A 24,060-nucleotide genomic window follows, 5' to 3' on the forward strand; every position below is an offset into this window, starting at 1 on the left:
TTTACTGGTATCAGAAAATGTTACAGCCAAAGTGGAACTGTCTGCACATTTTAAGATTGTGTGTAAAACTGCAGACACGGCAGATTGCAAGGATGGTGAACAACTGACCCCCAGAGACAACTGCAGAGAAGAAACCAAGGCACCCACTCATACAGATGGTTTGTCATGACACAACTCCATCATTAGCACGGGTTGTACCCAGAGAGCTAATGGTGATACGTTTACGTGATGTGATCGTTATGGCAGATACACTGAGCGTATGTGTATGAGATAATCACACGCAATATTATCATTGTGCTGTTTCCGTGGCTGCCGTTGTTCACTGGTATGCAGCATGTGTCTCTGTGCAGAGTTGGACGTGCCCATAAGACTCTGCATGGTAGGAGTGAATGAATGTCGTATGTCGTCTGACTGAGCAGAGACCGAGCAGACACGGGGACGAGGCTCCGCCCCCCGCCTGCGAAGAGCTGCAGCCTGCTGAGAACGGTCAGGTACATCCACGGATACCTCAGCTCGGCCGTCTCAGCACCGCTCCTCAGGTACAAACCATCTTTATTACTCTCTTGTGACTAGAATAAGTCGTTTTATTGGCATCTTTAGGTTGTATGGATAAGATAAAGTCGTATTTGTTCAGAAATATGCCGTGTGCTCCCATCCCGAGTTCTATAATGGATGTTTAAACTTGAACCATTAGAGATATCAAACTAGCTGATTTCGGACACAAATTGGCTCGAGTTTCCCGCTGATCATTTCTATATTCTCATTACGCCAAACTCCGATTAATAATCTATGAAAATGATATTTTGAATAGGAGGAAAAATCGAACATTAAAGGCTTCATAAAAAAAACTTAGGGTTTTTTTTAATGAAACTTTGGCTTAGATAAACAGTACTTATTTCAACAAGCTGTCAGTTTTAGATACACTTTATACTGCTACAGTAGTGTGTGTTTGGTTTTTGTAATCACTAAGGGACAAAACAGCTAAAACTATCTTAAGTATACCTTTTCCATCTAGTGACGTTAAATTATGGGTTCCCTAAATTGCTTACTTTTATGCCCCAGTCTTTCCTTACTAAGCGGGTTCAAGGGGTTTCTTTTCCTCTGTGAGTAACCGGAGCGTAAATGAAAGAACTTCATGCAAAATTCAAATTCTCCTGTAATATCTTTCATTTAGCATACAGAATTCCTGACGAAAAATCAGGTATACAAAGTGGTTGTGAAATATTGTGTTTTTGAATTTTTTTTAGTTTTCTACATAACGAGAAAGTAATCTAAAAACTGTGACAGTAATTATTTGAGATAGTAACTTTTGTTAATTTCATAATTAAGCATATAAAATGTAGGATGTACAACTTAATATTGGATCATTTCCCCAGATATTTTTGGAAGGTCAGAATTCATTGGCCTATTAAGGCTGGGATTAGAAAACAGCCCAGTTTTTGTCCTGTCAGGGAATCAGCCACTAATCTGTTCGCACAAGAGGCACATGGAAGGAATACAGGAGATGAGATGGAGGGAAGAGAGGAGGGATGACTGGGAAGATTAACTAACCACTGCTATTCACCTCTCTAATCCTATGTCTTTTTGAATCCCTTTGTAACTGATAGGTGCAAATGGGCTTTACTCGGTGAGAACTGACCTCAGTCATGCAACTGTTTATGTAACCAGGAGACAGGGAGAAGGTGGGGTGGCATCTTGAATGGTTATGAAACAGGCAGGGGTTAGGGTCAGGGAAGGACTTATTTATTTCCCAGTATGAGGGTACTGTAAAAAACATGCATTTTCCCAACTTTTCATGACAATATGACCAACTAACAACAAACTCAATTCAGTATTCAATTTCATTGATAATAACAGAAACATGAAGTGAATTGTCACATTTGAACAAGCAAATGATTTGTATTTTTACTGGATAAATGACTTCAAATTATTAATTGATTATTAAATGTTTACCATCTGCTAATCAATCGTTCCACTACAAATTACCAACAAGTCCTCATATCTAAATAAAAAAAAAGTTAATCTGTCAGTGTCTCCCAAAACAATATTTATTACGGTTCCAAAAAGAACTCATGCAAGTGTTTTCTGATTTGCCACCCCTATGGACAGGACACATCCTGCAATCTCAGGTGTTGAAGTCATATGACCTCTTGGTCTCACCTCAAAAATGTCTGTTCTACTTTGATAACATCATGGTCTACCCAAGCATAGTGTACTTGAAAATATAAAAAACATGGTGCCTGAAGTTATGCCAGTAAAAAATCCCATAGAAATAGAGAGCGAGACAAGACGTATGGAACATGCGAGGGATAGTAACAATGGCGTTTCAGGTGCAGATGGCATGGCATCTGAGGTAGCAAGGATTCATCAACTGCTGAAGCAGATGGTGGCAGACCACAAAATTGCTTTAGCTGAAATTTAACTAACAACCTCAGCTGTTGAAGAGAAATTTGCTATTTTAGCTTGCTTAGACAATAGAGCATTAAGCAAAGGCAAAGTAGGATATTTGTTGGAAGTCTAATTAGGTTTTACGATTCTTTTTGTGTTCTTGGTGTTTGTCAATTTGTCCTTTGTTAGCACTCTAGGACTGACTCCTTTCTGATATCTCAGCTTCTCGTATCTCTTATGTAGAATCATGTGATATAAGGCCTGTTTTCAACATTCAGCAGGGAGTCTGTCTATGGACTTGTACAGAAACACTCCTAAGTCGAGTTGGTGGCGACTAAACTCATGGTTATTACAGGAAGAACATTTTAGACTCCTACTACCAGAACAGATAAATATTTTTAAAGAAACCAATAGTCCTTCAGTACCATATCTCGGGATGGCCTTGGCCCTTTTTAAGTTGTTTATTATTCAGTACTCTGTAAGAAAAAAGCAAATGCACTTGGCCTTGTTATCTTGAAGAATGAACTGAAAGAAAATTAGCATAATTTTAAAGCTAGAATGTTTGACAGTAATTTTCAAAAACTTTTTCAGCTCAGGGCTCAAATATAAATACAGTATTTTCTTATCTCAGAAAGTGGAATTCTCCCTGATAAGGATACACCAGTTCTTTTTTGAAGAGGCCAGGCACATGCTAGCTAACTACATTAAGCAGCGGTTCACAGTACTAGGCATACATAGGCGTATTATATACAAATACAGGAAGAATTGTATAGATTTCAAATGGAGGCTGGGAAAATTGGCAATTAAACAGTTTCTTCAGAACTTACATCTACCCGCTTTCCACTTACACTGGAAAGTCGTATAACACTGGGAGCGTTATTGCAAATTTTCCTATCGGGAAAGCTGTTCGTCCTGACAGCTTCAGCTCCAAGTTTTATAAGCATTTTACTCTGGTGTGCTCCACTGATGTTGGATATGTTTACTGACTTGCTCTAGAGGGCCATCAACACTTTCCCAGGCCCTAATTACTCTTATTCTTTAGAAAGAGCTGACTGAGCGCTGCAGCTATAGACCTATCTCTTTCACTAACTATGGCAGTCATAGGTAAATAAGGTTGTGCCCTCATTGATCCACCCGGACCAGGTCAAGTTTATACAGTGCCATCACGCTACAGAAAATTTGCAATGTTTGATTAATAAATTGTGGTCTGTCAGAAAATGATTGTGTTCTGTAGCTGGTTTCACCTGATTTGTAACAAACCTACTGCAGCCAGGATAACAATTAGTCTTGTTTCCCTCTACTTTAGACTATGTAAAGGCAATAGAACCCAACTCCACTGCTATCTTTGCTCTTGCCCTGGAGCCATTTGCTTCGGCTATTCAGTCAGGCTGTAAATTTCCAGGAATAGGGTCTGCACTGCATTAATTAATGCTTTATGCAGAGGATATTTTAACTTTAATTATGACCCCAGAAACCTCAATTTCATCATTATTTTGTCCGCGCTTATCGGTTTGGTTATTCGGTTATTTTCCACATGAAAAATGAAATATAGAAAATTAGAAAATTGAATTGAATATTTTACTTGTCAGATCGTTGTACAATCAATGTATAATTAAGATTTTAGACTCGCCTCACTTGTGGTTGCAATGTAGGGAAAAGGATGCACAAGAGAAGACTTTTTGCCATTTTTTTTGTTTTACCAACCTTTTTCCTCAGAATTTTGACATAAACATGTCAGTTAGATTTAATTCGAGTTTTCCTTGCAAAATGAGCAATTCTAAGACTACCAGACAAATTACCAGCACTCAAACCCAGCTAAACGTGCTGCTACAAGGCAGCAGGGAAGCTAACATCGTTTGCAGCTAACAACACTCTGATGATGACAAAAACTAATCACAGACAACAATGCAATCTTTACTGAACTTCCGTACCTCTGAACAGTCTGCAGCTGGTAATAAGTTTGAACGTTTAACAGCAGTGGAATCCACGATCAGAATGTTCCAAACCCAAAACCAACCCCTTTTGGACCGGGTCAATGACCTTGAATACTGATCACGGAGAACCAATCTACATATACTGAATATTCCTGAACTGGAGATAGCCCACCAGACCCCGACCTTTAATGTTCCTGGTTTGTTTTTCTTCATTCCAGCAGAAGTAGTCTGCATTGCACTGGACCAGGAACCACAAGGTGACGTACCAGGGAGCCAGTATAAGGGTCTATCAAGACAGCATAGCACAGCAGTTGCTAAAAAGCGGGCTGCGTTTAATGGTATAAATCAAGCCTTGTACCAAAAGACTGTCCGGTTCCACTAGTTGTTGTTGCATTGCTCAACCGTTGCTTTTTTATTGATTTATTTACTATATTTATTTATTATACATATATCATAAGTCACTGGGAGTGTTCAGCCTGGAGCTTGCCTCAAAGAGAGGAAGAAAAGTATAGGCTTACATTTAGCTTTTTGTGCTCCTTGGAGAGGTTATCCATGAAGCTGTGCATTTTGTCATGACCACTTCTATACTTTATTACTATTATCACTGTTACTCTAACCTTTTTGGTGAAACAAGGAAAAAAAAAACGAATGCAAGAAAGTCTGATGTATGCGTTACTAGCCGAAATGTAAAAGAATTAAACAGGCCTGTGAAAAGAGCTAGAATATTTAATCATCTAAAATCATTAAAAATGTGAATCTGCATTTCTCCAAGAAAATCACCTTTTGGTAAAATATTACGTCAGACTTGAGACAGAAAAACTTGGATGGGCCATGTGTCCCATTCAAATTTTAACTTGTCATTTTGGGGAATGTATATGCCCCAATTGGGTATGATACATTTATAAGAAAAATGATCTCTTTAATACCAGATTTGTAATCAGAGAGATTATATCATATTCAGCTAAAAATTAATGAGATGTGAAGACGTAAACAAGATCTGCTCATTAAATTAATAAATACAGCGGACGCTCAGTACTGTTTCTCTCCTTCCCCTGAACTCTATAAAAGGAAGCTTGACCTCCAAATTCAGACAAATTTGTTATCAGCTGAAAAGACAGAGCAACTCTTATTAACTTAAGTGCCACTCAGTTGCTCAACAAATCCCACAAATAAGGAAACCAAATGGTGAATTAACTATTGACCCAGGAGCAATTAATAAATAAAAAATAAATAAATTAATATTTTACTCAAACCTGCATATGTCTGAAATAACAAATGACAGTACTGACATGGAACATTTCTTCAACAATCGCCTTCAATATAGCTCCTTCTACAAACACAATTCATGGGACTAAGACCAAACTCCCATTACAACATACAGAAATCATGAATGCGATAATGGCAATGCAAAGTGGTAAGGCGCCTGGTCCAGATGGCTACCCTATTGAATTCTTTAAAAAAAATTTCTAACAAGATCTCTATAACTTTACTTGACATGTATAATGATACTCTGTCCCGTGGCTCGCTGCCACAAGCATTGACTGAAGCTTCAATCATCCTCGTGCTTAAGCCAGGTAAAGATAACAAGAAAGAAGAATGTGATTCATATTGATCCATGTCTCCCCTAAACAGTGATGTGGAGATGTTAACCAAAGCTGTTGCCCTATGCCTAGAACCCACAATGCATGATGTGATATCTGTCAACCGAATGGGTTTCATTTTGGGACGACATTCATTTACAAATATCCATCAGCTGGTAAATATTATTCACTCTCCTGCATCCAGTGGGGTACTAGAAGTGGTCATCTTGCTGGATGCAGAGAAAGCTTTTGACAGGATTGAATGGGGATATTTACTTACATGTTTAAAAAAAAATTTGGTATGGTCCTAATTTCATTTCATGGATTAGACCCTTATACATCTCACCCAAAGCTTTTGTAGTTACCAATGGTAAGCAATCACAGTATTTCCTGTTACCTGTCAGGAATGCCCAATCAGCCCACTGCTATTGGCCTTAGCCATAGAGCCCTTGTCCATCATATTCATATCATGGTGTTGGGTCAGGGGGTAGAGCGGCTCATCCACAAAGAGATGGTTCGATCCCCGGCTCCTCCAGTCCACATGTCGAAGTGCCCTAGGGCAAGATACTGAACCCCAAATTGCTTAAGATTTATCATCGGTGTGTGAATGTGTGTGTGTGTGTGTGTGTGTGTTTGTGTGTGTGTTTGTCTTTAGAAAAAGAGCTGTATGAATGTGTGTTTGAATGGGTGAATGTGGCAGTAGTGTAAGACTAGAAAAGCGCTATATAAGTGCAGTCCATTTACATTGCCATCAGTAAGTGGTATTCATAGAGGAGGAAAAGAAGATAGATTTTCTCTATATGTGGATGATTTATAAATATATGTATCTGAGCCTATTCTATGTATACCTAATATTATCCGTGCTTTGAGGAGATATGGTACAAATGTCTAAAAATGGCTAAATACTTGGGCATTAATATCTCAAGAGATACACAGAGCCTTTATCAGGAAAACTTTTCTCTTCTATTTGAAAATGTGAAACTAGATCTGAAGAAGTGGAAAACAGTTAACTTGTCCCTGGCAGGAAAAGTTAATTGTATCTGTATCTGTCTCTATGTATCTCACTTAATCTTTATGTATCACTTTTTCTTCCTAAATCTTTCTTCAAATCTATTGATAAAGTTTTAATTCATTGATATGCAACAGTATGAGCCCCAGAGTACATGTAGAACTACTACAGAGGCCTAAACTACAGGGAGGGTTAGCTCTTCCAAATATTTGCTACTATTATTGGGCTGAAATGTTCAAAAAATTCTTTACTGGCTTCAAAATACAGACTGGTGCCACTTTGAAGCCACGTCTTGCATTTCCACATCTCTCACAGCCCTGGTTACTTCCAGTCTTCCCCTTTCTATTTTTACTGCTGCCAGGGAGATTATGTGATCACCAGTGACTGTTTTTGTTTGTCAGCAGGATTACGCAAAAATTACTGAACCGGTGTATATTGTGTGACATTGGCCTTCGCGGAGGTCTGTGCTCTACTGAGTGCATTTTCTAGTACTAACAATCCAATCGTCATCAAAATGTGTATTTGCAAGCTTTGACGACCTATCACACAAATTTGGCCTTTCTTGGTCTAGTTTATTTTGTTATTTCCAAGATTGCCACTTCCTTGAGCACTGAGACCCCAACATTAAAAACATATCTTCAGTTGCAGGATTAGATAATATGCTAGAGATCCCTTTTAATTCAAAAATGATAATTTCAAGAATAAATGATTGTATAGCTTCTCTTAAAAAACATAACCCTCCTAAAGATTCAGGTATACATTGGGGGCGAGCAAGGGGAGGACATGGAAGAGGACATTTGGAACTGGGCTTTACATGGAGTGAATGACAATATTTCTTGTGCAAAACTAATAATAATACATAATACAATTCAGTGCTCTATATCAAACTCATTTTTCCAAAGCAAGACTAGCTATAATATATCCTAATTTAGATGCAAGTATCGACAGGTGTCGTGATGCCCCTGCCAACTTTAGCTATGTTTTGGTCATGTCCTGCTCTGGCAACTTACTGGTCTTTGATATTTAAAACACTATCGGAGGAACTTAATATTGATTTCCAATCCAATGCAACAGCTGCCATATTTGATATCACAGATAGAAAAAATTCTGCATTAAGGAAAAGACATAAAAACAGCATTACTGTTACAACACCGCTTGCATACAGAAGAATATTATTACATTGGCATACAACAAATCCACCGAAAGCATCTTTCAGGTTCAGTGACCTGATGCAATTGATACAGTTAGAGAAGATAAAATACTCATTTAGGTTGCCAAGGAAAAATTCTTCTCCATCATTAAAACTTTACCTGATACCCCTTAGCAGTCTTTCAATTTAGGATATTTAGTCATGTAGACCACAGCATATGACTTCTTAGATTTATTTATTTAGTCATATATTTGTATCTGTGTCTATATTTATCATTATTAGTTTTGTCCAGGGTGGCATAGTGGTGCAGCAGTTAGCACTGCTGCCTCACAGCAAGAAAGTTCTAGGTTTGAAAGGCCAGTGCCACACAGACCCACAGAGAAAGAAGTTTGCATGTTCTCCCTGTGCCTACATGGGTTTCCTCGGGGTACTCCGGCTTCCTCCCACAGTCCAAAGACATGCATGTTAGGTATGAATTTGAGCCTGATATATATATATATATATGTGTGTGTGTGTGTGTGTGTGTGTGTCTGTGTGTGGGTGTGTGTGTGTGTGTGTGTGTGTGCATGTGTGTATGTCAGCCCTGTGAATGACTGCTGACCCTGTCCAGGGTGTACTCCACCTCTTGCCCAATGTCCGTGTCCAGAGTGTTTGGTCTGCTGGGTTTGACTCTAGACTCCAGACCCCCCACGACCCCCAAAAGGATAAGGAGTATATGTTGCTGGACAGCCAGACAGTTTTTGTCCATTTGTGTGTACAATAGGGCTCGGATAAGGAATAGTTTGGTGCTCTGTTTCTCGTCACATGCCACTCCAAATGTTAAAATAGCTTAGTGTGACGTTGTTCATACTTTTTAAATCTTTTTTTTCTTTCTGCTCTTCTAAGTGAGTGTATCCAGTGTTCAGATAGGTGGGGCGGGTGGGTGAATAGGTTGTTTGTTGTATATATAAAAAACCAAATGGAAATATTAGTATAAGCACATGTTTACTGTATTTTTTGCAATATCTCCAAATTAAAAAAAAAAAAGATTTTGGACTCATTTGTTTTTCAGTTGCTTTTGTTTTTCATCTGACATAATTTTTCAAGAAATTATGTTAGACGTGTTTTTTTTATAGTTATTAATATTTCTCTGTGTAGAATTATTTATTTCATGTGTAATATTTATGTCATGCATATGTCTTATAGACAGGCTTCTGTAACTTCTCAACGACTGACTTAAACCCAAATTAGTCAGCATAGTAATCACTAATCACAGTCACTTGCACGTGGTAATTGTGCACAGCATGCACCGCTCCACTGTTCTCTGGTTGAGCATGGATGGACAGATGTGGCACCTCTAGTGTTTTTGTGGGAGTTTTTCAGCTGAGTGCTTCTATTTCTGGACAAACCACGGACTTTTGAAGCATTCCTCAGCTTTTGGAATTCATGGCACGTCTTTCTTTTTCTACAGCTGTGTCCATAACAGCTGAATGCCAGAGTTTTCCAGGAGCAGGAAAGTGCGCGTCTGTGAGATTTTCTGGCTTCCCAAGTTGGAAATTTGCCCAGGAAAATTACTTGCATGTTTATAGTAGCAGGATGGAGGCAGCTGAAGTAACTATTCCCTCATCTGTCCTACCTTCTGTTGGGACCGCTACCTGGACTTATCTTGACCATTGTGCCATTCAGAGCGTTCTGAATGACTCTGAAAGTAGTTTGAGAATACTGGAGTGTTAACTGCATTGAATGAAGCAAATTTGATTGGGTTTAATACCTGGTCGCTAAAGATGGTATGGATTTAAGGGGTTAAATTGGCAAAACTCTAAACAAATACGGCGATTAAATGCAATATACACATTAATGCACCAATAATAATTACTGTATGCCCTTCAAACCCATTCATTGAACACTTTTCTATACATACATCACTTTTCTATATATACACAAACACACACTCACACACGATACATCGGGGGCAATTTTTGATTCAGTATCATGCCTGAGGACACTTCGACATGCGGACTGGAGGAGAGGATCAAACGACCCGCTCTACCTCCTGAGCCATAGGTGCCCAGTGGAGACACAATTCCACTCTGTGCTGAAACAAAGGCTGTAGTTTCATGTGATGCAGTCTTCGCAAATTTTAAATTTGAACTGATCAAAGTAGTCCCACAGATGTTGTGACAATTGTTTTCAATTATTGCCTCATTAAAAAAATCTAATAAAGGGACAAAGGACAGGTTGTCTTTGTAGCTATGTGTAACTACTATACACCGATGTCAGTTTCCTGTCAGTGTCTTCCAACATGACACACTGTTTGTTACTGTATAACACTGTCAAACACAGTTAGACGATGTTGAGGATGGACAAAACTTTACTGAAACATGTTTATAACAAGTCTAATGCTGAGTGCCGATGTCCGGGGGTTCAGATAGGAGGATCAGCATTTTCAATGAGCAACACAGGAGACACGTATGGGAAAATAGAGATTTGGATTTAAACATCTAAGGTAATAAATCAGCTGCTGGAGCATTTAATAGAGCATTCAAAAACATTTCATTAGACATTTATAACACAAATTCTTTATCAGTGTATTAACTTGAGCATACACAGTCTTTCATGGGAGTTGGTGACGATGCCCAAAGTGCATTTAGTGCATTCAGGCCAATCAGATGCAAGTTTAGCTGGGCGCTTTGACCCGCCCTCTCAAGCAACACAAGGCATTAATAGAAATAAAAGTAGGCCACTCAGATTTTTTCTTTTGTGTATTTTTCTATCCTATATTCCATTAATAGAAAAATGAAGACACAACTATAAAATCTTAATTATACATTGATCTGACAAATGAAAAATACAGTTTTAGAAATTTGAATTTTTATTTGGAAAATCGAACTGATACGTGCTACACAGACCATTATTGTCCGTTATGAACATTTTCTCAAAATTGTCTGGATACAAAGTAAACTGGTCCAAATCTGAGGCCATACCTTTAAAATCCTATTGTTCTAAAAATGTATTTGAATAAGGAAATTTAGATAGATGAGTACCACTTCATCTCTCACTTTAATCTAAAGCCAGCATAATAAAGATGATATCAATAGCAAAGTTCAGTTATATTTTACAAGCACTTCCGGTGACAGTTCCATTTAAGTATTTTTGCAGTTTTAATAATTTATGTAGAGTTTTTATGGCACAGTAAGAGAGCCAAAAAAAAGCTGTAAAACAGGGTAGACCAGGGAGGGTATACCGTGTTGTTATATCACTATGCCTTCTGGTATTGACAATTAGCACAGTGGTCTCTCCCTCCAGATTGTGCTCCCCCCCAGTGCTGGGTACAGGGATGCTACTACCAGTGTAATGCTGTCTCTTTTTCTGGTACCAGTTAGGAGTAGAGTGAGTTGCATTAATCTAGCCTTGAGGAGACTAAAGTGGTGGTAACAGTCTTCATATTGTTAAAAGGGGGATGGACTTGTGTTTAGCAATGTTCTGCAGCTGAAAACAGCCATCTTTCACCACAGAATTGACCTGTTATTGTCAAATTCTCGTGCAGAGTCAAAAATGATACCAAGAATCCTGGCATGGGCATGGGGTATGGGGGGGGTAAAAAACAATCAGTTATTGTCTTATTGTTGTGGTCTTGTTGTCATTCAGCTGAAGACAGTATTTTGCCATCCAGGAATTCACATCTTGGAGGCAATCAAGGATGGATGTGATATGGGGAAAAAGAATTGGACATAGTAATTTTAGAGCAGGAGTGGGCCAACATTTTACTGAACTTAAAGTACCTACCTGCTAGAGATGAAGAGAGAAGGGTACACCATTTCATGTGTTATGTAAATGTCTTAAAAGTCAGGAATCCTGGCCCTTCATACATAATTGTATTTGTTAATCGTCAACCCTACCGCCCACAGTTATTCATGTTAGGAGATTCTTTCACTAAAATTCCTTCAATGCTCTGTGAATGGATACAGACATTATGCCGACATGCTGGGCTGGAGACTGCTGTCAGTGTGTGCCCCATCGCTTACAGACTGGCATATCCTGCTAATTAGAGTAGCTGCATATGAAAAGGTATCCTTTACCCTTTTATCCCTTATGCCCTTATATCACACAGCATTTTGTATCCTTTTCTTTTTTTAGTGTCCATATGTATTTATTCATTTATTTTTATTTCTCTACGTTTTTTTCAGTCTATTTTTTGTTTTTTCTTTATTTATTTATTTTTGGGTTTTATTATAGCACTTGGTGGTGTAATGTAATGTACACACCTGGAACTCTCAAATGGTACTTTGAGTATTTGTTCTTGCCTGTGTGTGTAAGCATAGCACATACTTTCAGAAGCTAGCAACAGACACATCCATGTCTAAGTTTGTATATATATTTATGTTTGTTTATTAACCTTTGTTTTGGTAAAACATATGTTTGAAAATCAATAAAATGTAAATTACAAAAAAAGTTGCACTTGAAGATGTGCTCTGAGGTTATCTATCCTGCGAATAACTGTTTTCCTGCAGTGGGAGGTCACTGGAGCTAAATGAATTTAAAAGAAAAACCATGGTTTAATCCACCACAGATTCAGTCATAATTAGTTAAACACATCTAAATTATTACACCAAGATGCTTGCTTTTACAGATTGAGATTTAATGAGGGCCAAACTAGCTAAATTTGTTTATATTTGAGGGACAAGACAAGTGTGCCCTGTACCCTGTAAAAGAATTCTGTTGAGAAAAGACACATATTTATGTGATACTGATTAAACTGCAATATTCCAAGGTTTTTAAATCAACAATGGTGGCTTTCCAACCATAACTTGATGCATGATGATGTCTTAGTGTTTTTTAACCCATAAGAAATGCAAATAATTTATATCATCTGTGCTTCAGGAGTCTACGGCTACGTCAGAGCCAAGATGGGGCGGAAGGAGATCATCTGCAGCTGGAAGAAGAACACCAGTAACATCAAGGATGTCTTTGACTTCAAGGGGAAAATGGGATCGTAAGTATTGCTGTTGAAAATAAAGACAGTCGAGAAAGAAAATGTGATTGCTCTGTGTGTACCTGAAGTACTTGCAGCAGCTTGCAAGTTTTTTTGTTATTTAGAAAGGGAATTTTAGAGACATTGCAAATAGCAAAAAAAGATTATGATTAAAATCATCAATTCACCAATAATGGGCATTTAGGGCAAAAATGTTCATTGGCTGTTGAACAAATTTGTAAAGAATTTAATTTGGTTTTGTGTGATTTCATTTTCGTTCATGGGGAAGTATGTGTTGACTGCCTCAGTTTGCAAGAACTACCAATTTAACCATTACATTAAAAGTATTGCATGGGTTCCTGCCACTTGCTTTTACAAGCAATGGGGTGGGGATAATGGGACCCACAGCAGATCTAGTTTTCTGCTTTTTGACAGCAGTTTGTAAATCATTGCTGATCTCTTTCCCACACATGAAAGGCATTTAATGGAATCTTATTGGAACCAGGACTCAAAATACCGTTTAGTGATGGCAAGTGGCACAGACGTCAGACAGGAGTCAGGCTAGGTACAATGGTTCATGAGAATGACCGGATGTGTTAAAAAATCCTGCAGATGCAGGCTGATGAAGTACAGAAAGCAGCAGAAGCATTGCGTGTGTTTTTAAAAAAAGATATGACACAGTCCAAATTACAACATGAGTGAAAATGGCTGGTGCAGTTGTACTCAAAAAAGCATCCTTTGTGCTTTGTGTAGCTTTAACTTTTGATTCAGCTGTCCTTGGAGGTGGAGATTTTTACCCCGGGGAAAATGCTTGACTCCAGATTAGTGTAATGAGTAATTATTATGAACCACCATCATGGATGCGATGTATATCTTTATTGCAGCCACTATCCTGATTTCAGCTAATGTTTTACAGTAATGTTAAACATTTTTGCCAAAGTTCAGAGGGCTCTGACTAGACTCTGGGAATTGAAGGGCAGACTGCTGTGAACTGCCCAGTGACCAGGCTCAGATTAGCCTACAGGCATTACCTCCAGGAGAGCTTGTTTTTGTCAATGGAGCCTCTTATACCGTCTGTGTAATCTACTCACAGCTGAACCTATCAGCGGAGGATTTAACATTGATAACCTGTTAGGAGACAGTAGGGCCGCACAATTAACCATATAATGAACATGATCATAACTCCTCATTTGATTAAACTTGATCACGTTGTGACACTAATATTGACATTTTGTGCAGCCTTTGCTGCTTCAATCTTAACTGATTGAAGCAGCATCTTTATCTTTATATAATCTGTCTCTCACCAGTCCTACAGCTTAATGGAAGTGCACTATTAAATAACTGGATTATCCCCTTAAAAAAATAAGATAAACTATGCAAATTTATTAATGCTTATGTCCTCACACAAGCATCTTTACATCAACTCTGACTAAATTAAATACAGTATAAAATTAAGACTTAAATCATGAAAAGTTTAATCAAATAATAATAAGTGAACAAGATTGAACAAGCATTCTAATAATGTTGAGGTTCCACACTCTGGCACATATGTGATTTGTAGTAGTATTTGCAAGAGGACTGGTTTATAAATTTGGTTAAGGTAAGTGATCAACAAGCAAACTCAATGCCTATCCTGTCCTGCACAGAAAGAGTTATTTGCTTCATAAGGATAATTTCCAGAGATTTATTGAGATGAGGTTGGCGTGATATCACTGGTCAGTACAATTATCTGTAACAAATGGTTTATAAGCTAACCGAAAGTATTACTTCCTCAGAGCTGTCCTGCACTCTCAAAGCTGCTTAAAGCGCTCCCTCCTCGACTGGCTGTGAATGAGTCAGGCTTCTGTGTGTGTGTGTGTGTGTGTGTGTGTGTGTGTGTGTGTGTGTGTGTGTATGTGTGTTGGTTTGTGTCTGATGTTCCTGAGCACTGACGTCAGAATGGCAGTGCAGGAACATCCTAGCACTACTTCATTATAGGATTAAGTAACTATATTGGTGTATGAGTGTACTGAATGTATATGAAGGGAGGTGGTATAAACAGGTGCAGGTGTGTGTTCATGCGACATGAGACCAAAACTTGTGGGAGTCAACACACATTACTTTGCAGATCCATTAGAGTTTGACTTTGCAAAGGTGCATTAAGTTAATTAAAGTAGTAAATAAACTGATTTTTGTGCCATTTTTAATATCGCCATGGTTTTCACATTAAGTGATGATTTTTTTCTTCCAAAAATACGCTCTCATTTCAAGGTCGAGAACACTTGCGAATATATTCACAGGACAGCCAAATTCTCCACTGAAAACTAGTTAAAGACTAATTAAAGTTATGGGATGGGCTACTGTGATTCTCCTAGGTTATGAAAGTTGATAAAAAGGATTTTATCATGCCTAAATGTAGAAATTCAATCAAATATGCTCCATTATGAGAATTTTGGATAAAAAAGGATTAATTGCCTGCTCTAAAGAATTGAGAGTATCAGTATGAGTCTAACCCTAACTTGGAACAGAGTGCATTACAAAAATATCATAACTGCAGATCAAGGGTGTAACAGTGCATTTATAACCTGCATACTCAAGTCTCCCTTACTGGGTTTGAGTCATTTTGGGTCAGAACTGCAATATCACTGGTACAAATGCTTGACTCAGTGGCCAAAAATGTAGGATTACACCCCGGGTTCCATCTGACTGTGAGCCAAAATAAAGACATTTCATGCTGATACCCATCCAGTCTTATCTTGGCCTATCCGGATTACATGATACTAATATCATGGTGGCCGGGGTAGACTGCTTTAACACTAAATGATAACTGCAGTCTTAATCCGATTTAAGTTATGCATTTTTCTTTAACTGAAGGTCGGTAGGTATCTACATGAGACCTATACTGTTTTCCTTGATCAACGACACACTCAGTTACGAGCACACTCAGTTAACACACTCACTCAATCAGGTCAGTCAAGTACACTTACCTGTACACAGCAGGGGTCCTGCTTTGTGATTTTTGTCACTTGCAAAATATTAAAAGCACTGATAGATAACTCTAAATGACACTTGTTATTTCTGTCGTTAAAAATCATTGCTAGAGCTGTAGCATAATAATATTGCAGATTAGTTCATCATTCTATAATATATGCAGCCTATGGAATCTTTCAAAACTGCATTATTGTTTATCGGTTATTGTTTCTTTATATATCAAACTGCAAACATACCTTAATTCTGCCATATGAGTCTTGTAGGACTTTGTGCCTTCTACACAGATAAATTTGAATAATCACGCAGTTGTTTCAGAGTCATGGAAGTACTAGGGTCACATGTAGGGCGGCTGTGGCTCAGGAGGTAGAGCGGCTTGTCCAATAACCGGAAGGGTGGGGGTTCGATCCCTGGCTCCTCCAATCTGCATGTCGATGTGTCCTCAGGCAACATAGTGAACCCCAAATTGACTCCGATGTATCATTTGTGTGTGTGTGTTTGTGTGTGTAGAAAAGTGCTGTGTGAATGTGGCAGTAGTGTAAAGCGCTTTGAGTGGTCAATAAGACTAGAAAAGCGCCATGTAAGTGCAGTCCATTTACATATTCATACCATACAATTGCATAGAAAATGTTGTAATTTAATTAGTGAATACGCCACAGAATATTTAGCAGAAATATTGAGATGAAATTACGATAAAACACCAGAATAATTAGTACTTAGCACTAAAAAAGGGGGCAAAATATAACAAGGGCAAATCGTCATGTAAGTGCCGTTAAAAGTACAACAAATAGAGCAATGCCTCTTTAAGCCAGAAGGGGGCAGACAGGCTAGCCATGAGTCAACAAACAATTCATGGGTCCATGAAGGGATCTACTTCTGAAAACACTTATGTAAGGACCAAGAATAGATCTGATGCTTTAAAACTCTGAATCTCTGGCGTTTCTTTTATTTTATAGGCCTATGTGACATGCAATTGATCTTACAAAAATAAATACATTTTTAACTAAATTTTTTCTGATGCTGGGCAGGCAGCATGACACTGAGTAATTTATAGAATAGAATAGACTTGTTTTTCATTTAGGAAAAATGTCCCTTAAAAGATGTAAAATCTGCATTAGTTATTTTAAACTGCCAACATGGTAGCACTGAAAACAATTTCTGTGATGTAAAGAAAATTTGTGGAAGAAAGGGGAGAGAATGCACTCTGTGTCACATTTGGAAATTACTGTAGCTTCCTAGCTCCCCACAGAGTGAGACATCTTCCTTCCTTACTTCCTTGCATTAGGTCACTATTCTGCTACACAAAAAGATGCAATCATGCTATGTTTACTTGTTGTTCATATCAAGAATCACAGAGTCAATGCTCAATAAGCTGATGTCCATATATAGGCCTTTTTGTGTAAGATATGTTGTGCTTGATCCAGCTTTTGTATCAGGCCCCTTTGCCAAGTTTATCTAAATGAATGATGATGACACCGGTGTGTAACAGCTGGCCTTTGTGCGTGTATCAAAGTTGGTGTTCAAAAATAAAAACAAAAAATCTTTAAGCCAAAAAAATATATAAAACACATGAACTTTGGTGACCCCAGATTTACAAACCAATGGGAAGAAGTAGGGTCCCAATGGAGGAGGCGCATCACCTCCTTTTGAGGTTCTCAGTAGTCAGGTGCATCACTTCTGCCTCAAAAGTATACCGGCAAATGGGCCTTTTTTTATAGTTAATTGAACTCTTTTGGGTTCCTCTGTGTAAAAATCTGCTATAGGTAAAATAGAAAATCCAAGAAAGGAAAACAGAGGGAAATGTTCATGTATTACTAAGCAGATGTAACTTTATCATCAGTCTTAACTCTGTGTGTTAATGTTTGTAACTAACCTTAGCATTTTAATATGAGCAAAGCGGGGGAAAAAAGAGCAGGATCTAATTTAATACTGACATTAAACCTTAGTCAGCTGATGTGCTGATGTTGTATTTGGGGATTTTGTGTTTGTCAATTAAGTAACCATACTTTTATGTTTTTTCCTAAGTGGAAAGACTTTAAAAATACGGGAAAATATGTTTTCTAATTTCTATAGTTTATGTAGACATTTATAAGGCAGTATGAATTTAGGTTACCTTTTCAGTTTGATTCCAGACTAGATATATTACATGGTTTCACATGGTTTTATGGGGTTAACATTAATAGTAGTGTTTCCGACAGGCTAACATCAGCTGCACTATATGAAACATAACCCAGGTTGTATTTTTACGTAATTTAGTATAATGTTTTCTTAACACCAAGCACACAACAAGAAAGAATCTTTAGCTAGTTTTTTTTTTTTTTTTTTTTTTTTACGTTAATGGTAAAGTCTTCAGCAGAGAAACCTGGTGAACATTTTCAAATCTGCTTAAATTAAAAAAAAAAAAAAAAAAAAAAAAAAAAAAGAAAAGACCAAAAATGGAAGCGATGCATCACACATCTAGGATATTGGCCTATTGGCCTGCAAAGATAGTTTTGGCTCTTGTTTCAAGAGCTTATGTTTTAATAGCACATGCTGGGCTGACTGGATTATTGTTTATTGAAAAGTATTTGCGGATAACCGACCATGATTCTGGAAGCCTTCATGTCGCTGTCTTGTTGAGAAGTGAGATTACTGCAAAAAAGTAAAGAAATATTAAACCAGAATAAAAACTAGTGCTTGTTTGAGTATTTCCATAGACTTATTTCGCTCCATTAACTCCCATGTCTTGAATTCTTGTCTCTTTCTCTGCTGTGGTGAAGGGGGTCTTTTTCAGAGGTTTTTATGGTGAGAGAAAAGAAAACGGGGAAACTATATGCCCTGAAATGTCTGAAGAAAAAACACCTTGCTCGTAGCAACCTGGAAAATGAGGTCAACGTACTAAGAAGGTAAAACACATATTTATACACACACACATTCATGCAGGTGATTTCCATCAAGTTCTAGCCAACAGAGAGCAACTCAGCAGCAGTGTTCTGTTCCACGTGAAGTCAACGTTGAATAATTCTTTAAATGTATTGAATTATATATGTAGCGCCTTCTTACCTTTGCCTGTAAACAATCAATTCTGTGAGAGTGAGATGTTAACTAGGATAACAGCCAGCATGTGTAACACTGTAAACATGTAACATTTGCCACTGAAGGCAGCAGTGATACGTCAATCTCTTCCTTACTCTTTCAGGATAAAACATGAAAATGTGGTGGGACTGGAGGATTTCTATGAGAGTCGAACACACTATTACCTGGTCATGCAACTGTAAGTTGACTCATTATTATCACATTTTTTGCAAATTATTACCTTAGTAAAACACAACATTGGCAATGGGCCTCATATTGAGTGTAATCAAATCTGACAATGAAGACGCTAGTATATGGTATATGTGCTTCTTTTTATATATATTACCACCTTTTTGATGTCCATCAATCTGACCGTCAATCCCATTCTCATGAATGCGATATCTCAGGAATGCCCTGAGGGAATTTCTTCAAATTTGGCACCAATGTCCACTTGGACTGAAGGATGAACTGATTAGATTTTGGTGGTGAAAGGTCAAGGTCACTGTGCCCTCAAAAAAAATGGTTTTTGGCCACTTAATACCTTTTGTTAAAGTCTTCACTCTATATATAATATGAGTCTAGACATACAAAAATCACCAAAAAACCAAACTGACAGAATTACATACATGTATATTGTGCATCTGCTTGTTCCATAATGCCTTAAACCAATTAACACACAGCTTTCCCCTTTCCGTAAAAAATGTTATTTCATACTATCTTATTTCATACTATCTGACAGTATTGTACACTGTATATTCTGTATCAGCTCATTCCAGCTCTTCATTGAAGCTGAGTGAAATATTCAAGCCTGAAGTTCTGTTTTTTATGGCTGCACTATCTCATCAAAAGAGTTATTCTAAATGTCATGTGCATCATTTTATACACGTTGTCCCAAAATTCCACCTAACATATTTAAAATATTTGGAAACCTCAACAAATTTTTTTTTTGTCCAACAGAATCCAAGTGGCAGGTCAAAGGGGTTGAAAATAAATATGGAAACACTGATGATTTTCTTTGTGTGTATGTCTGTGTGTGTGTGTGTGTGTGTGTGTGTGTGTGTGTATGTGTGTGTACAGTGTGTCAGGCGGGGAGCTATTTGATCGCATTTTAGACAAGGGAGTTTACACCGAGAAGGATGCTAGCACAGTGATCAAACAGGTGTTGCAGGCCGTCAGCTACCTGCACGAAAACAGCATTGTACACAGGGACCTTAAGGTAAGAAACATGCACAAATACACACACACACACACACACACACACACACACGCATGCACGGTCATATAGAAAATAAGTTCACCCAGAAAGAGAATTATATGCAAGTTATTAGAATGACTGAAACACATTTCTACACGTTATACTACAACAAACTGAGATGTTTTGTGAATTTTTTTTTAACTGAAGTAGTGTATGTTATCAAGATGGTACATACGGTATCACGAGACCCTTTGCCAAGATAATCCCACCGTAAAAGTTTAATGACACACACCTACTTAATCAGGCGGTTTGAGATCATCTAGCACAGTGACCAAACAGGTCACCCTTGAAAACCTACTGTACTATAACACAGATGAAAATGAGATCATGGTCATGGGCTTCGGTCTGTCTAAGACGTTGGAGTATGGTGGTGTGATGTCCACAGTTTGTGTTCCACCAGGATATGTTGGTCGTGAGTCATGTATGTCATCATCATGCTATTCCCAAATTTTTATGGGAAATAAAATCATAAATCGATATTATCTAGACAGGAGTTGATGACAATTCTCCACACCTCTACATCTACACACATGTACATAAATTTTCTCTCTTTCCCCCTTTTTTACAATTCTACCTTTATCTCTCTCTTTCTCTGAGCAGCCTGAGAACCTGCTGTACTATAACACAGATGAGAATGCTAAGATCATGGTCAGTGACTTCGGTCTGTCTAAGACATTGGAGCATGGTGTGATGTCCACAGCTTGTGGTACACCTGGATATGTTGGTGAGTTATCAGGGAGGGGTATACATATCATGGACATGGTGCACATATACCTCACACTGTGTAAAATGTCCTCAACTAATTGTCCTTTTTATGCAGTCTTTCCCTGCTATCCTGATATAAAACTTCAAATTTAAATAATGAACCTGAAAAGGATATTTTTTCACTCAGTATAATTCAAGGATAAAATTACAATCCATTGTGATTTACATGGTATAAATATGGTGATGGCTCAAAGAAAAACAAATCATGAAAGTTAAGGAATACATCATACTTTGTGAGCAAATGTATCAAATGCTTAAATGTATGCAGCTAAAATGTACACATTGTCAACCTGCAACATTAAGATGTTGCATATTTAAACTGTATCAGAACTAGTAGTTCTTGCAGTTGAAATGATTAATAATGATTAATATCTATGATTTAAAAATTTGAAGGAATAAAAATTAGTGGGATTTATACAAGTGCAGAAATGATCATATTCAAGACTAAATCATCTAGTAGTTTCCAAAAACTTTGAACCCAATGTCATTTCAGTTTTCAGTTAAATTCAAACATTCATGTTTGAATTTACATTTTCACAGTGTAAACATGGCATTACATTTTTACACTTTATAATGGCATTTTAAATCCTATAGTCCTGGTTAAAATTATGGACACCCCTGATTGTAAAGTACAGAATTTAGAATATCTACAGAAATAAATGCAAATTAACCAATTTTGTATAACCAGGATATTTAAAGAAAGTTCCAAAGACACTGAACAAAATAAAAAAATACACACACAAAATGTACCCTAGACAATTGTTGGCACCACTCACTATTATTTGTTTGCAGAACCTTTGGCAACAATGACAGCCTTTAAATGTTTCTTGTAGCCATCTAGAAGCTTCATGCAACTGTCTGCCACTCTTCCATTGCTATGTGTTCAAGCTCTTTTAAGTTTGCAGTTCTTTTTGCAATGGCAGATTTCAGCTCTCTCAAAGGTTTTCAGTGGGATTTAGGTCAGGACCTATTGCTGGCCAGTTTGAAACAGTCCATCTTTTCCTTTTCAACCATTCTTTTGTGCTGCTGGATGTTTGCTTTGGGTTGTTGTCCTACTGAAAGACCCAAAACCTTCACCTCAAACCCAGTTTTCTGAACCTGGGTAACACATTTTGCTCTAAAATGCCTTGGTAATCTTCGGATTTCATCCTTCCTTTGATACATTCAATGCCTCCAGTACCAGAGGCAGCAAAGCAGCTCCACAGCTCCATATCATGATAGAACCTCCACCATGTTTTACTGTTGTTAGGGTGTTCTTTTCCTTATGGGCTTCATTTCGTCACCTAACAAACTGATGCACTACATTTCCAAGGAGATCTACTTTGGTCTCACCTGTCCATAGAACATTATCCCAGAAAAACTGTGGCTTATCTATGAAAGCTTGTCTTTTTGTGACTTTCTTCAAATAGTGTTGTCCTCCTTGGCCTTTGCCCATGGAGCCCTACTTGGGTTAGTGAGCGGTGTATGGTATGGGCTGAAACCACCACTCCAGATTGGTCCAGGTCAGCCTGAAGCTCTTTAGATGTCTTGCGTGGTGTTTTTTCCACAATCCACACCAACCTTCACAGACTTCTCTCATCTAGTCTCTTCTTAGCATCACATCCTGGAAGCCTCTCAACAGTTTAATGACTGTGAAACTTCTTGATGACATTACGAACTGTTGAAACAGTGACATCAATATCTTTGGCGATTGCCTTGTAGCCTTTGGAATTGTTAAGTTTTTTAACAATAGCATTTCCAATGCTCTCGGACAGCTCTTGTCTTCTCCATGGTGAAAAAGAAAAAGAAAAAGAAACTGCATTCATTGGTTAATTCAGGTCATGTGAACACTGAAAATTAAGCACAGGTGAGTCTTATTTGTTTTTTATTTTATTTGAGGAAGTAATATAAATTCATCAAGAAGGTGCCGATAATTGTGTAAAGCATACATTATATGTCTGTATTTTTATTTCACTATATGAAAGCATTTTTTGTTGTTGTTGTTTAGTAACCTTGGACATTTTATTAAAATATTCTGATTATACAAAATTGATTAATCTGTATTATTATTTTAAATTCTGTACTTAAAAATCAGGGTTGCCAGTAATTTCCACAAGGACTGTAACAACACAGCTCAACTGAATGGTTAATGCAAAAAAAACTAAAATATTAGAGGACATTCACATTAAAAATAATGAATTTTGATAAGTGCTTCTTATTCCGCTGTTACTTGCATAACACTCACTGTTGTGTGTTTTTCTACAGCCCCTGAGGTTTTGGCCCAGAAACCCTACAGCAAAGCAGTTGACTGCTGGTCCATTGGAGTTATTACTTACATCCTGTAAGTACATTTACATAGCACATTGTATGCCTGTTCATAAATAGTCATCACAGACTGGAGGCATTGAGAGGATCCATTAGTCGTGGAGATTTTTTCCCAATGTAAACTTAAATTTGAAAGTTTACATTCAACAATAACCTAAATATCAGACCCACGTCACCTGGTTAACTTATGGATACTATGTTATGGCGAGAGGTTATCCAGTTATTCATAATTTTTCCATGAATTTGGTATGTGGAATGGTGATATGTACTATAGTAGCTATGAGCCTCAGTGTCTGTTTGTGTGGAGACAACTCCCACCTGAAACCAGTGTGAAACCCGAGTTATATATTATTTAAAACGTTTAGTTGCTGTGTGTTCCAGGCTCTGCGGCTACCCTCCATTCTTTGAAGAGAACGAAACTCGTCTGTTTTCAAAGATCATGAGAGCTGAGTATGCCTTTCATTCACCATTCTGGGACAACATTTCTGAGTCAGGTATGAAAACAGCAGAGAGAAGTTGACCTGCACTTTCTTTTTTACAACTAAATTCAATTTTTTACAGCAATTTGACACTGTTTAGCTAAATGACTATGACTTAGTCTTGGACCTGAGTTAGACTTAAAGGACACAGATTTGATTTGAAATTTGAATTGGACTTGACTGTCTTAAGATTCAGCTTGAATTGAGATGTGACAGCTTGATGA

At 37.7% G+C, this 24,060-nt stretch overlaps 1 protein-coding gene across 1 annotated transcript in view; it reads left to right on the plus strand.

The window, feature by feature from the left end:
• The first annotated feature begins 435 nt into the window (after positions 1–435).
• camk1ga (calcium/calmodulin-dependent protein kinase IGa) overlaps positions 436–24,060 on the plus strand; it is a 31,281-nt gene continuing 7,656 nt past the window's right edge. Inside the window, exons 1-8 of the mRNA XM_040115620.1 lie at positions 436–539; positions 12,922–13,033; positions 18,739–18,864; positions 19,158–19,232; positions 20,111–20,249; positions 20,889–21,012; positions 23,298–23,373; positions 23,739–23,851. Of these exons, the coding sequence (XP_039971554.1) occupies positions 12,948–13,033; positions 18,739–18,864; positions 19,158–19,232; positions 20,111–20,249; positions 20,889–21,012; positions 23,298–23,373; positions 23,739–23,851 (739 nt within the window). The 5' untranslated portion in view covers positions 436–539; positions 12,922–12,947. The remainder of the gene's footprint in view (positions 540–12,921; positions 13,034–18,738; positions 18,865–19,157; positions 19,233–20,110; positions 20,250–20,888; positions 21,013–23,297; positions 23,374–23,738; positions 23,852–24,060) is intronic.

Source organism: Xiphias gladius, chromosome 21 (assembly GCF_016859285.1).
Source record: "Xiphias gladius isolate SHS-SW01 ecotype Sanya breed wild chromosome 21, ASM1685928v1, whole genome shotgun sequence".
NCBI classification, from domain to species: domain Eukaryota; kingdom Metazoa; phylum Chordata; class Actinopteri; order Istiophoriformes; family Xiphiidae; genus Xiphias; species Xiphias gladius.